The sequence below is a fragment of the Amphiura filiformis genome, chromosome 10 (genome assembly GCF_039555335.1).
Source record: "Amphiura filiformis chromosome 10, Afil_fr2py, whole genome shotgun sequence".
NCBI lineage: Eukaryota > Metazoa > Echinodermata > Ophiuroidea > Amphilepidida > Amphiuridae > Amphiura > Amphiura filiformis.
In genome coordinates, this window is record NC_092637.1 from 67,287,822 (window position 1) to 67,303,165 (window position 15,344).

Sequence of the window (15,344 nt, forward strand, 5' to 3'; positions counted from 1 at the left end):
ACTAAACCAGGGATGACTTAACTAACCTTAAGAGTGACTTGTCATAGAGGCCATATAGTAATTAGCTTAGTAAAGATTCCAGGAACTTGACAATTTTGTGTGAGGAAGTAGCTAGAGCATTATTTTGTGATTCTATATAGGTGACAGGATATTAGTGGGGAGGGATGCAAGGTGTTAGTCCTAATGGGTATGTTCAGTATCATTTACCATTTGTTTAATAGCAGTTTTCTCCAGTAACCTGTAGCAGGTTCATTTTGTGGTGACCTTGGTTAGTGTTTACAAGAAATCTTATTTGTGGACATGGAATCATGTTTTTTGTGTCCTTAATTCGCTGTAGAAGTGACGTAATAATCGGATTAACTACCATAGCAATAGAAAAAATACAATTTTTGATTATATCGCCCTGCACAACAACGTTCACGCGGTACCTATGCATCGAACCATATCATGCTGATCACTCGTACCTGTAAGATTAGTATCTTTGAAATTAACATTATTGTATTCAATATATGATAACAGACATACACACAGGTGTTAAGTGCAACCTGCTTGTAGTGCAGGGCGATATATTCAAAAATTGTATTCATCTATTGCTATGGTACCTATAAATCTGATTATTACGTCACTTCTACAGCGAATAATTGAGAAAGTTTTTACATTTGTGAAGATTATTATTCATCCATGGTAGTAAAAACTATTAATTTTTCAGGGAAAGTTTTATTGCAGTATTTATAGTCGATTGATTCTGCATTGGGGTTATGTTGCCAAGTGTGTCACATTCATACCTGTAACTACGATATTGAGCATTGTATTTATTCTACTGTTTTTGTTCATGTAATCCACAGAGCAAGGATAGACTAGAAGCAGAGGAAAGATTACGTAAAGAAAGGGAGGATAAGGAATTGGAATGGGTACGTTTACAACGAGAAAAACATCAACATCCACAGCACAGAGAAATGGATCTTAGAATGCAGCAGGAAAAGGTACGTGTTTGGCAGGCAGCATCCCTGGGGTGGGGAGGATGAGGGTGGGTGAGGGTAAACACCAAATATCCAGGGGATAGGGGGTGGGGAGAAATGCCAATAATATCCACACTTTTTAACAATTTAAACACTTATAAATTTGCAGTATGTTATGAAATGGAATTTAATGAAATGTATTGGGGTTAAAGAACTGTTCCCTTATAGATGAGCATGTTGTGGATCCTAGTGTGATTTGGATTGCTACTGTGTTGGCGGCTGTCATCTGCTCCTGATAATATTTTGTTTATTATGGGTTTTTTTATGTTTGTTTGTAGACATCCTCAATGAGTCATCTTGAGAGGGAAAGATACAACAAACTGCATGCAAGTGATTCACAAGTGAGATCCAGAGAGGAGGCGCTTTACCGACACCACCAACCAGATGCGCACCAGAGGCACATGGAAAATGAACGATTACGACAGCTTGAAAAAGATCGTCAGATTGGTGCGGTGGCGGTAAAACAAGAACCGGGATTGGATCTGCGAGCGAGTGAACACGGTGCAGGGCATTCCTCACATGGGTTTAAAATGTATCAACCTGTTTATTATGGAAATATGCAGTATGACGAGACGAGAGCAGGTGCCATCACGAGAACTGAACACGGCAAACAGGCACCTGGCCAAATGAAGGACTCACTGATTGGTTATCAGCCATTCAGGCATGCCGTTCCTGCAGGTGCACAAGGCGATAACCACATCAAAACCGAAATATTGAACCCAAATGTGTTATCAAGAACTGAGCCCCACCGACCCGTAGCCGTCAATGCTGCGGCTTTGGCCGGGAAACCAAGGAAGGATATTCCTACCCCACCACCTCTAATTCACAGAGATGAAACGGGGAAAGTTACCGATCCAAATGCGACGCAACATACCAGCGTGATACAGGGACGTGAGAGAAGGGATGCGATACATCCGGCAACGACAATCGCATTAGGTACACTCGGCTCACAAGCAGGGAAACATCCCCAAGAGGTGGCGCTAGATTCCACCAGAACTCTTGAAAGTCCCCACAATGTGCCTGTTATAGTCCAACATGGGATTGGCAATCCTCCGCCGTTACATACACAAATGCGCGTATCACCCGGGAGTACTCAAATGCGCGTATCACCCGGGAGTACTAATAGAGCGCAGCATACGTCCCCAGGTGGGGGCGCTGGGCATCTAGCAGCAATGCAGAAAAAGTTGCAGCCGTTAATGACAACGGCGCCCTCGCATTCCTCGCAACAACCTGTTTATACAATGAGTTACAACACGACATCGACAGCGACCACATCAACTCAGCATTCTTTGTTACTAACAGCACTCAGACCAGGAGAGGGCGCTAGAACTGAACCTTCCAGCGACGGGAGGGGAGTTGAACTCCCTCCTGGTAAAAGAAAACCTGTTACTGTCCCTCCTCAGAACGATCCTAATCGTAAGAAACCGAAGAAATCCGTTGAAATACCAACAACAAGTAGTAACAGTATGCCGTCTGGACGGCTGACATACGGCGATTATTATAAGTCGTTTGTCAATGACCATAGAAACTCACAGTTCACAGGGGGTACTACAGCACCAGAACCTCTGGGAAGGGACGGTGCCAAAAATCAAGAAAATGTGGAACTCAAAATTGAGAAAGTTGATCAGTACAGAAAAACAAACTTTGACCCTACAATGCCACCGAGTGGAATGTTAAGTACCGATAGTATTGCACAGCATAGATTTAACAATGGTGCGTTATCGGATAGCGACAGTACAAGGTCATGTTCCCCAAAGACAACAGGAAGCGAAACCTCCGAAGGGCGTGCCAATAGAGCGTCTCCGAACAGACCCGGTGGACATGTGAATTTGAAGAAGAAATGGTTAATACGACATTCGGAAGACCGCCAAGCTACAACGATGACGCCACCGACGTCAACCAGTGTAAAGCTGTCCAATTCCAGTACTGCCATCGATTTCAAAGCTGGTGAACCAAGTCAAGATGACTCACGACTGTCACAGTCCTTACCCAATGGCCACCTGCAGCAAGCCATGTTCTTTCAACACAAGGGACAATCATCATTAATGTTATCGGACATTCCAAAGAGCATTCCAGATCATGTGTACGATTTTGACAATTCGTCAACGTGTTCGGACAGTTCGACAACCAGCCACAAGTCAAAGAAACGTGGCCGGGAATCCAAGTCAAGAAAGAAGCATAAGCATAAACGGAGTCACGATAAAGAGCATGGTCATAAGGAGAAACATAAAGGAGAGAAGAGGGCGTGTCTGGATGCGGAGGGAACAAAAGCACTGAGTAAAGACAAAGACACAAAGATGACAGACGAAGGGAGACAACCAGCACCTGGAACACAGGTAAGCATATTACTAATCAAACATTAGGCAATAGAACCAAATTAGTTCGATCTTTGGATCGATTTCAGATGCTTGGTCGATCCTTATTATTTATAAAATCAATTAATGTACTATTGATAATTGTTGACCAATACAAATTTTCCAGTAATTCTGATAAATTAGATGATAGTTCACTAATTACAAGCATCAAAGCTGTATCGACGGTCGATCCAAACATCGGACAAATTTGGTTCTTCTGATGCCTTAGTATTTATGAATGACTTCGTAGTATGATAGGGAATGTCAGTGTGCTCAACGTCACAGTAGGCTCAGCTTTTTACTGATGGTAAACACCGATTTCCAATGTAAGTTTAGCGTTAGGATTAAGGTTAGGGTTAGGGCAAACCTCCTTCCCGGCGATTGGAAATCAGTAATTGAGTACCTTGGTTCAGCTGTATGACACTTTACTCCCAATAATTAGTAGTTAACTCCCAACTTTGCAATATCACTGTAGTATGCGCTCATCAATAGTTTACAGCAGAATATTATAGTATCATTCATATGAAGTCGCTGTCCATTATACTGACGTACCCATTGAGTATGACTTACACTACAGGTAATGGACATCATATGTGGTGTGATCAAGCAAAATCAATATTCAATTTTCAGTTTTCTACAGATTGTATAAAGCATTTGCAAAGGTACATTTTGCAGAAAACCCCATTGAAATCGAACTTTTAATTCCAAAGATATGAACAATTGAAGCGTTTGCCAAAACAGTAGGCCTGGACAACAAAAGCAGTGTTTTCCTTTGTTTGTCTAAGATATCTTGAAATCAATATTTCCGAGTTCAGACTGATTTTGCTTGATCGCATCACATAAGATTTCTATGAACGATACAATAAAAATAGCACAATGAAACAGTTGTTGTAAGTATGATAAGATTGTGCCTCCAGGGTGCATACTACTTAATGTAAACACATTCATGCTAAAAAATATAGTCTTTAGGCTTAATTGATTATCTAACAATTATCGAGAAGTCGAAATTGACAAATGTCCCTACAAATAGAAAAAGCATTGACTATTTGTGGGGATTTTTAAAAACTGAAGGTTTGAAGAAAAAGGAGAAAAACAAGCAAATGGTAGATATCTCAAGGATTGGTGAACTTTGTTACGGGATTTCAGTGTCATTCAATGAATGTACAAATGTATTGGGCTTAAAGAACTGTGCCCTGATAGATGAGTATGTTGTGGAAAAGGACATTTATAATTCTGTTTGTTTAGGGAGTGTGCAGTTGTGAACATAAAATTTGTCAAATTATTGCTTCCTTGGCCTAAATACTAGGATGTCAAGAGACTGCAGGACCCCCAATAATTGAGGTCAATAAACTCTTGTTTCTTTACTGTAACTCATGGATTCACGCCAAATCTCCCCATACAAAATTCAACTAGATTAGAGTTTCATTGCCTATATTTCAAGACAAATCCGTAGCCGATCATTTCGCATATTTGTACTTACACTGTGTTTGTGATTTGTAATTTGAATCCATAAATTTGAAAGAAAAAAAAAAGAAAAAGAAATAATTTTCACAACATAGAAAGGGTTATAAATGTACCGATATTATACTTGTATGAAGGAAATGTATATCATCGCCTACATGTTCTCTGGTTAGTGGGTTTCCTCAATGTACACTAGTAGCTATTTACAGTACTGTGCCCACTTAATTCTAGTAATTCATCTGCCTGCCTGCCTGCCCACATTAACCAACATTGAAGTGATGATGTAGTTTACAGACCCGTATACCCGCGTAAATACTTGAGATATCTTCAATGCAAGTTGTCTTCTTCTTGAAGAGGCCGGGCGGGCATTGACTGCTGCTGTATTTAATGCTCTGGGTGCTAGCCATAGGCTTCAACATAAAAAGTTCCAATTTCGACATATTTTCTCAAAATATAAAGAGCTATCTTAAGAACCTCTGGACCAACACCAGGCTTGTTTGATCTCATTTTAATGCATTTCTCATGCCGATTCCAAATATAGTAATGAAAATTTACAATTCTGAAATTCTGAAATTTTATTTTTTTAAATTGAAACTTGTCGTCTGCAGTCGTTGAGAGGGTTTATAATATTAGACTTCCTGAAAACTCTTCCTAGTAAAACAAGATGCATTGTATAGATTCCAAGAATTCTAAACTTTTATTGAACAACAGTCATATTATCCTATTACAAACAGCTCACAAAAAGGTCATTCCTATAACAGATAATGATGATTCATTAAGAATACATATCCAGAGCAAAGTATGTCAAGTCCAGATGGTCTTTCATTTGGCACACTCCATGGTGTAAATCCCGAAATTGTTGCACTGGGACAATCACACCAAACCAGAAATTGCTCAGACAAAGCTGCGACTACATGTATAGCATACTACTTGGTTAGACATATCCATGCAAAGGTCGACAAAGCTGTGACTAGTCTATAGCATACTACTTGGTTAGACATATCCATGCAAAGGTCGACAAAGCTGTGACTCTAGCATACTACTTGGTTAGACATATCCATGCAAAGGTCGACAAAGCTGTGACTCTAGCATACTACTTGGTTAGACATATCCATGCAAAGGTCGACAAAGCTGTGACTCTAGCATACTACTTGGTTAGACATATCCATGCAAAGGTGGTCATGGTGAAATGTAATGGGAGCAAATCAACCCACCCCAACCTTTCTGTGACCTTAAAACGCTATGGTATTCATAGCAAGGCTTATGTAGGACCTACATCCACAAGTTGATGCTTTTATAATATTATTGATGCCTGATTATTATGGATTCCACTTGTATTCTTTTGCTTGTTAATGCTCTGTGCGTGCTAACCATAGGCTTCATCATAAAAAGTCTGAAGTTTCAAGATATTTTCTTACAATGTCAAGAGCTATCTTAAGACCAGCTGAACTACTAAGGTTTGTTGGTACTCATTTTAATGCATTTTGCATGCAGATTCCAAATATGGTCATGCCCATTTACAATTATGAAATTTATGAATTAAACAAAAAAATTTAAACGTGTCGTCTGTAGTCGACACCCATGTGGAGAGATAAGTTTATATCCAAGTTTTGTCAAATTTGATTATAAAAAAAGTATAGGTATAACAAATGGGGTTAATTCATCTATTTTGGGAGAGAAATTGTCTGCGTAGGCCTGCTATATATTCCTGTGAAATAAACATTTACAGACATGCACTCATATTGCCAAAACAAACAAGACAAAAAACTCAAAATTATAAAATTGTAGGGCTAGTACTTCATGACAACATGAAAATGCAACACATTTCAATACATGCCATAACAATAATAACCCAGAAATGTAGAAACTTGGTCAATGTATAAGTATGATGACAAATTGTACTTGATATACACCATACAAAATGGCAGTTGAATGTTTCAATATGTTCTCCCATACCCAACATGGACAATATCCACTATATTCTACATATCACATCCGCCACATACATCAGTACACTCCAATTCTCATTATGTCAACATGGGTACCTGAGGCGAGGCAGCAGCAGCAGTCAGTAATACTTGGCAGGCTCATGTATAAATTGCCCTATATCTAAGCAGACATCCTTGCCAACCAGCCAGGCAGGCAGGCAGCCATATTCTATGTATAACCAGAGAGAGTGTAATAACGGTTACGCTCGCAGTGGGTTATGCCAACACTAGAGACAATATAATATATTAACTTAAGCTGGTACTGCAATTGTATAGGATAAAGCCAACATGTAGTTCTGTAGGGTTAGGATTTGTTTAGCATTAGGGTGAGAGCAGTATTATCTTCTTCTGTTTATGGTTAAGTAGAGGTTTAAGTGAGGATTCAATACCTTCAATCATTAATTTGTTTACACCCAATATTATGGTAGTACAGTCAATAAAATGACTTCTGAATGTACGAGGTAAAAAAGGATTCAACTCCATATTGCAAACCAGTAAACTACTTTTGTGTTTGTTTTGAATCAGTGGTTCATGACATGTAATCTATAGTTATTATGTTGATGCATTAAAGCAAATGAGTACTAATGTCCCTAGTATTGGTTCAGTCAGTGGTTCTTGGCATGTGTCCGTTACTGACTAATGGTTTGATGTCCACACTTAATGCAGTAAAATGAACAAAGGAATTGTTATGACTGATAAGACACAAGTGTCTGTAATTGTTTGTGGGTAATGCCTTATGGGATGGTTAAGTTGACGTCATTATGGGACTTAAGATATAGTTTGCGGTCTGGAGTACCAGACCCAGGTGCATTCATATGGATGATGATGATGAAAGGATCCACAGGCTAATTGAGTCAGTGATGATTTCTGATTTGGGTTTCTACTTTGTCCTCAATTTAATTTTGATCCCATTTTCCAAGTTGTTTTTAAAGATGATTCATTAAGTATGGACATCTACAGCTCATTTGTTTTTGCACTGTATTTTTTTCTGTGTACAGTACCTTCATTTCAAAATTGGACACGGTTCTCAAACATTCTCATATGAGACCATTGAGCTATTCCAGTTGAAATCCATACATCCCCATGTGGAATATTTGCCCTGTATTTCCCACACAGAGTATAGATTTCAAAATGGGAGTCACTCATTCGGGTAACCCCCATGTGAAATTCGTACTCCCTGTGTGGATGATTAACGCTAAGGTCATGTCTTCCATATGGGGGTGTATGGATTACAACTGAAATATGCCATTGGCTCAGGAATATATGACGGTGAATTAATAAAAATGTCTCAAACTGTGTAATAAATTTGTTTTTTGGTTTTTTTTCTTCATTATTCTACAGCTTCAGAATCTGGTCGACATGATGAGTGCAGGAGCGTACAAGAAGAAGATGGTAGTCACCAGGGCAAGGAAAGACAAAGATGGTAAGTCTGGCCTCATCCCAGTGGCATAGTTCAATAACCTCTCAAGTAAACAGTCATAGTGAAAAATTTGACTTCAAGTTGCAGAGTATGAGTTTTGGTACCCAAATTTTCAAAGGTCATTCAATGAATGTGCAAATGTATTGGGGTTAAAGAACTGTGCCCTGATAGATGAGCGTGTTGTGGATGACTAACACTATGGTAAATCTGCCATCTTGGTTTGTCACATAAGGAGGCCAAATTTTTTGGCAAGATCCTGAAATCAAATTTTTATTTGCGTTTTTGAGCTTGAGCGTTACAATTTGCGCAAATAGCGCTTAAATACTGTCCAATTGAGGGCGCCACTGTGAAGCAAATCACACATTATGACTTTAAATACTGTCCAATTTTATGTTCATTACAGCTACTTGCGTTCATCATTATACTGACTATAATGCGGGAGAGCCTCGAACTGGCAGCATACATGAAAGGAAGAATTATGTAACCTTACACAGAACGTTATGACTAGTTCAATTCCCATTCATGTATGCTGCCAGTTCGAGGCTCTCCCCGCACTTATATAGTGCATAATGGCGAACTGCAAAGTAGCTAATACTCCAGCTCTTAACACATTCTATGTACATAGTATGTACCTGTTTTTATAGGCTGGAGTGCCCATCTCAATTTAGAAAGGATTTAGAGCCAGACTTATCTGTGAAAATAATGCATGAGATGTAGAAAACCGATCTGAATGCAAAAACAGCTTGACCAGTGTGGCGACATTGTCAATGACTTGCCCTGTTTTAAATTCAATCCAATTTAGAGGCCCATTGTATTTTCCAGCCACTGTACTCTTAACCAATGTAACATGAGACACCCTAGTCTGCATCCAATATAATGCATGGTTGACATGGGACACCCTACTTTGCATCCATTATAATGCATGGTTAACAGGGCTGTGTCGTATTATCAATGCAGTTAAGTTTTTGTGATGGTGTAATTTCCGGAAATCGGCCCATGAATGTGAAGAGGCAGAATAAACATTCAAAAATAAATTTCATGTGTAGAGTTACAGTTTACTTGACATTAAGATCATGAGGTAAACAACTCATGCAATTCCCCCAAAGAATTCTGAACCCAAAAATAGCAGCATTATGCAGTACCTGGTTGTTGGCATTATTGATGTGTGATTTATTTAAAGGTAATGTAACACCAGACTCGTATCAGCGGTGTCTGTCTAATAGACCTGTGTTTGATAATGTGATGGGTTTGAGTTGAATAAGTGACGTGTCAAGAACATTGAATCACAATAAGAGCCAAAGTGACGAGGCATGATGGCTCGCCAGTAGAGACTCATGATCAATGGGCTATTGAATTCAAAATCCATACACCCTGTATGGAAGCTGTGGCTTTAATCTTCCACATAGAGAGAGTGGATTACAAATGGGGTTACCTGCATGAGTGACTCAGTTAAGGGAAATACATGTTGATTAACCCTAACACTGCCCCCTGGTTTTTGGCTATCGGAAAGAGGGACGATAAAAGAAAGAAGATGGACAAAGAAGTTACTTAGACCCTTGTCAGAGATGCCAACCCTCCCTTTTTTTAGGGGAGGCTCCCTATTTGGAAACATTTTGACACCCGAATTTGGCAACCTCTATTTCTGACTAGTAACGTGCCATTGAAGTTGCATGTAATTTTGAAAACCTCCCTATTTTTTGTTTGAATCCTCCCTATTTTCTGGATGTTAATGTTGGCATCTCTGCCTTGTGTGCCAAGCACAAGATCACTGACCGGTAGCCATGGGGGCTTCACTGACCTGTAGCCATGGGGGCTTCACTGACCCTGCCAATGAAACCATACATACATATGACTTGGGGTGATTGTGTCATGCCATCACATGGAATGCATGCATCTGCAGTGTTTTTCCTTGTAAGATTTCTTGTAGTTAGGATTAATGTATCACTTGTTTTCATTACAGTACTCAATGTATCCAGAGCATTAGTGAAACCCTCCATTGCCAAACTAAAGAAGACTGGCGAGCCTTTCCTTCAAGATGGAGCTTGTTGCGATGTCACCCCAAACCTGATGAAGTGTCGTGAGTGTCGAATGAAGCCAAGCAGTAAACACGCAAAGATCAACATTTTTTGTCGGTTCTACGCTTTCAGGCGGTAAGTGTGCAATAGCATCAATCGACTATTCCATTTTAAATTCACTCTCCCATTGTGGATGATTTTGGAAACATCTTCCACAGGGGAGTATAAATTTCAAATGGAATAAACACATTAGGCAGCTCTTTGAATTTCATACACCCTCTGAGAAAGATTCAACCTGAATCTTCCACCTGGAATTCGAGAAAAAACTATAGGAATTTTTCTTTTTTACTACTGTGTGATAGACGGCAGGCAGGTCCAATCGATAAAAATATTGGACCTGCCTGTTGTCTATCATATGTAGAGGATAGTAGAAACAAAAATTCCTATCGTTTATTCTCTTAGTCAGTTACCATCATAAAAAGTCCCCTTATTATAAAATGAACGAAACTTGTTTACAACTTCAGATATTCTGTTACGCGTACTGCTAGCGCGTGCAAGCGTGTTACACGTTATCAACACTCATGATTGTCCAACTAGATTATGTGTCTACGAACTAGACCACTCCCACTGACTAAGAATAGCCAAATAGAACTGCAGTTTGAACCATTTGTAAATGATTTCTCTCATTTCATCCACCAGACTAAGATACAGCAAAAATGGCAACCTGACTATCGCAGGCTTCTCCGAACCAGACCAATGTGAACAGGAAGACCTGTCACCATGGTTACCATTCCCACCGGATCCGGCTGATAGCAAGTGCCTGGACCAGGAGACATCCCGGTATATCTTGGAGAAAGTTGGAGATCAGTTTTGTCAGTTGGTTGGCCAGGAGGAGGAGGCTAAATCATGTAACCCTGCCAATGGACAGAGTAAGTGGTTGTTTAACCCCATGAGAACTACCTGCCGATTGGCCAAAATGAATATTGTGTCCAATTTTGAACCAATCGAGGAGGGTATTAATAAGATCATCTGCAAATGCAAGTTTGACCATAAATAGATTAAAGCCTAGTCATAATTGGCTATTGAAATGAGCATTTCAAGTTAATCAACCAATCAGAAATGCTGTTAGATAACTAGTAGTGTCCAGGGGGTTAAACTTTTTAACCCTGGTACATGTTCATGACCAATCAGCTCAATTAAGTGTAAGCAATATGATGACCAGTAAATCCATGTGTCCAAAAATATATGTCACAAATGTAATTTAACACCAGGACTTAAGGGATCTAAAATGAGCGTTTATTGCGTTTCGACAGTATTTTTTGAGGGACATGAGAGCACCTCAGACCTATCGAATTGCATTTTGAATACGAAGCATGTCTTTCTGATATCAAATAATTTTCATTTTTTGAAAATCACAATATAATAAAATTTTATGACAAATTATAAAAATGTGATATTTTTCAAATTTTTGATATATAACATTCCTCGAAGTAGATTATATAAATCTAATGATATATTCTTAAAGTGTATGTAGCAGGGAGGAAAAGCCGACGGTCAATTGAAAATTTGACCTTTCATATTGAAGATATGGATTTTTTTCCCCAAAAGTCCTAATTTTTTGGTGTTTTGGGAAAAAAAATCCATATCTTCAATACGAAAGGTCAAAATTTTCAATTGATCGTCGGGCTTTTCATCCCACCTACATATACACTTTAATTATAAATCATCAGATTTATAAAGTTTACTTCAAGTACTGTTAAATATCAAAAATATCAATTTTAATGATTTGCCATAAAATGTGTATTAAATTGCAATTTCAAAAATCAAAATTATTTGATATCAGAATGACATTCTTCGTATTCAGAATGCAATTCGATATGTCTGATGTGCTCTAATGTCCCAAAATAAATACTGTCCAAACGTTCATACCCCAGCCCTTAACATCAAAGATATGTGACCTGTAGGGTCCACAAATAATAAGATAAATAGCATCAAAATGAATAAGTTACCTTGGTATATCATTCTGCATTCAGACATAAATTAAATCCAAATGTCTTTGTGTTCTTTCTCCTAATACAGGTAAAATAGCATGGAAACGAGCAGTGACGGGAGTAAGGGAAATGTGCGATACTTGCGATACGACGTTATTCAACATCCACTGGACATGTCAGAAATGCGGATTTGTTGTATGTTTAGACTGTTATCGTACTCGTAAAACAGGCACCGCCAAAGGTGAGTCACATCAAATGCACTCTATGAATTGACCTTAACGGTAAATCCCATAATTACTTGCATTAGACACCAGAATGCACAGTAGCAATGTTCTCTAAACGATGTGCACATCAGCGTGATATCAATTGATGACATCTAGGGTCAAACTGCAAGAAATTATGGGATTTACCAAAAATGTCAATTTGCAAAAATGTTAGTGTGTTAAAACACAGAAACAGATCAGGAGAGATCCGGAATCCGATATCTCTGTATGATAACCTCATCAGAGCCATGGATGAAAATAAAGGGGTATTTGGGTCCATGCTGACAGCACACGTAAACCCTGGGACGTAAACGAACCAAACACAATTCTGCAAAGATAAAATCTGAGCCCAAATCAGTTCCGTTTTAAAATCATCTACAATGGCTTAAATTCATCTCCAATTTGCTATCCAGTGCAACATTGGTCGCTAGTGACAAAAGGTACATCTCTGGCAAAAATGTTTATTTCTCGACTATCAACCCATGTTTAGCCAGTTTGTTCTCAACATGAAAACAAAGGCAACTAGTGCAAAGTAATGGGAGTGTCATTTGATGAGATGAGGTGATGTATCATGTTGGAAAGGATTCTGGGAAGGGTAAGAGATCTTCTCTGATCAGGAAGGGGTGAAAAACCTCTTATGTGTCATTGGCCCCCAAACATGTTTAAAGCAAAACCTCCTATGTAACTATTGGCAGTTTTGTTTTAAACATGTTCAAGGGCCACAAGTATTTTCCTGCCCAACGAAATGTTTTGTCAAGTTATGGACATTAATACAGATATTGAAACCACATCTAGGGCAGCCTGTATCACACACATAGGTCCACAATATATGAAACCACATATAGGCTGGCCTGTATCACATAGGCTACATTGGGCCACAATAAAGTCATACTTTCCACCTGTTTACATTGGAAGGTTTCAATTTCATCCAATCTGGTTTACAGTCTTAGTAAACACTACTTGACCACTTACTGAGTACAGAACGTGTCTATGACCACAAATACCAGTGTAGTCTAAGCTTCCTATGATAACAAGTGGTAGTAGTAGGGTGCCGAGTAAGGGAGGGTTCACACCATGCCCATCATGCAATGCTTTATGCAAAATACAGGTGGTGGGTGATCAAACTGCACAGAGCTGCCAACTATAGTTGGAATTCCAATTGAATGAATGCAGCTTTCAACAGCTATACTTGATCCAACCACGATCGTATTTGCGTATTTCAGTGTGAGTGTGTTGGCATGGTTGGATTCACTTCCGCGTTACTCACACATAGTCTGGCGTACATCGTGCAGTGTACGCAAAAAATCGTCACACTACTGAAAGCTGAATTCATTGGAATTCCCATTATAGGGCAGCAATTTTCCATGAAGACAGTTTCCTCATCCAATCATAAAATCTCACACACTGGTTGCCTTCTAAGGGACAAGAGTAGGTAACACAATGGCCAAAATCTAATTGTTTGCATTGCATTATGGGATAGTATAAGTGCCTTCTTTGGGTGCTAGAGGTAAGCAGGTGTGGATGCTAATGATTCCACAGAATTAGGCTCCCTAGGGTGATAACTTCCCCTAGGGTAGGGTCAATAGGGTCCCCTAGGATGCCAATTTTCCCCTTGGGGAAGGGCAGTAAGGTTCCCTGTTGTGTCCTGTTTCCCCTGAGGATGAGGGTGATAGGAAGGTTGATAAACCTGGTCAAGGGTGGCTTGGTATAATGTGATGGATTGCCACTGATAAATGGCAACAATATGACTTGGTTTGTTGTTAAGTGACAGGATTTAGTGGTTATTAGGTTTGATATTCTGCCAAGCCGTAGTACATACATGGTGACCCAATGCACACAAACCACAATGACACTAGTAATTATACACATTGATATATCTTTGTACATCTCTTTAATGTCAAATTCTCTCATTATTATGATTTTTCCATCAGTTCCCAAAGACAAGCAGTCGTGGTTGCGATGCATCAAAGAGCAGCCTCATATGCCAGAGAACCTCATGTTAACACAGATTATTCCTGGAAATGGTAAGTGATTCATTTCATCATTCCATTTATGGGACACTAGCTCCCCCCATCCAGCAAAATATTGGTAAAAGCCTCCACCCTTTCCCCTTGTCCACTTATGACTTTTACCATAGCTTGTCCCTCCAAGATTTGTCTTCCAATAATTGATGAGTAGACATAATGTGTAGGACTATATACTGCGCCTTACTAACATAATAAAGGGCAGCCATCTTCTGAAAACTTCGTGTTGAAAAGGTCTATTGTTGAATATTTTGAGTAATGATATTCCTATGTCAACATTTCTGGGCACAAATCAACTTGCCTAGCATTATTTCTAACCTATCATATTCATTTGTTTGCAGCCTTATGGGATGTGGGTAGACTTGTTCACACATTGAGGACACAACTTGGAATCCAGTCTGCATGTAAATGTAAATGGAGTGACAGACACCAACCACCAAGCAACGATTCACAACAAGAGAAAATTCCAGCCGTCAATGGTGTGTCGCCTGTAAGTATTGGGCTAGTCCAGTTAAAATCCACACTCCCCATGTGGACGATTTTGGTAATATCTTCCACAGGGGGAGTATGTTTTCTATTGTAATTGGTCAGAGTTAATCATTGTGAAACCCATACTCCCCCTGTATTATGGCTTTACCTATATCTTCTGCAACTGTAGTGAGTATTTCAAATGGAAGTTACCCAACTGTCTATTCTTTTTGAAACTCATACTCCTTCAAATGGAAGACTAATTCTAAATCTCCCACAGGATTAGTGTGGAAGATTTTGGAGAATAAATATCATCATATTTATTTACCAAGTGTAGGTTA

The 15,344-nt window shown here is 39.1% G+C and overlaps 1 protein-coding gene across 1 annotated transcript in view; it reads left to right on the forward strand.

Annotated features, from left to right (window-relative positions):
* Nucleotides 1-15,344, forward strand: part of LOC140162061 (uncharacterized) — a 123,467-nt gene that overhangs the window by 97,132 nt on the left and 10,991 nt on the right. The window contains exons 5-12 of the mRNA XM_072185351.1: nucleotides 846-983; nucleotides 1,298-3,355; nucleotides 8,164-8,245; nucleotides 10,203-10,392; nucleotides 10,957-11,186; nucleotides 12,337-12,489; nucleotides 14,443-14,535; nucleotides 14,877-15,025. Of these exons, the coding sequence (XP_072041452.1) occupies nucleotides 846-983; nucleotides 1,298-3,355; nucleotides 8,164-8,245; nucleotides 10,203-10,392; nucleotides 10,957-11,186; nucleotides 12,337-12,489; nucleotides 14,443-14,535; nucleotides 14,877-15,025 (3,093 nt within the window). The remainder of the gene's footprint in view (nucleotides 1-845; nucleotides 984-1,297; nucleotides 3,356-8,163; nucleotides 8,246-10,202; nucleotides 10,393-10,956; nucleotides 11,187-12,336; nucleotides 12,490-14,442; nucleotides 14,536-14,876; nucleotides 15,026-15,344) is intronic.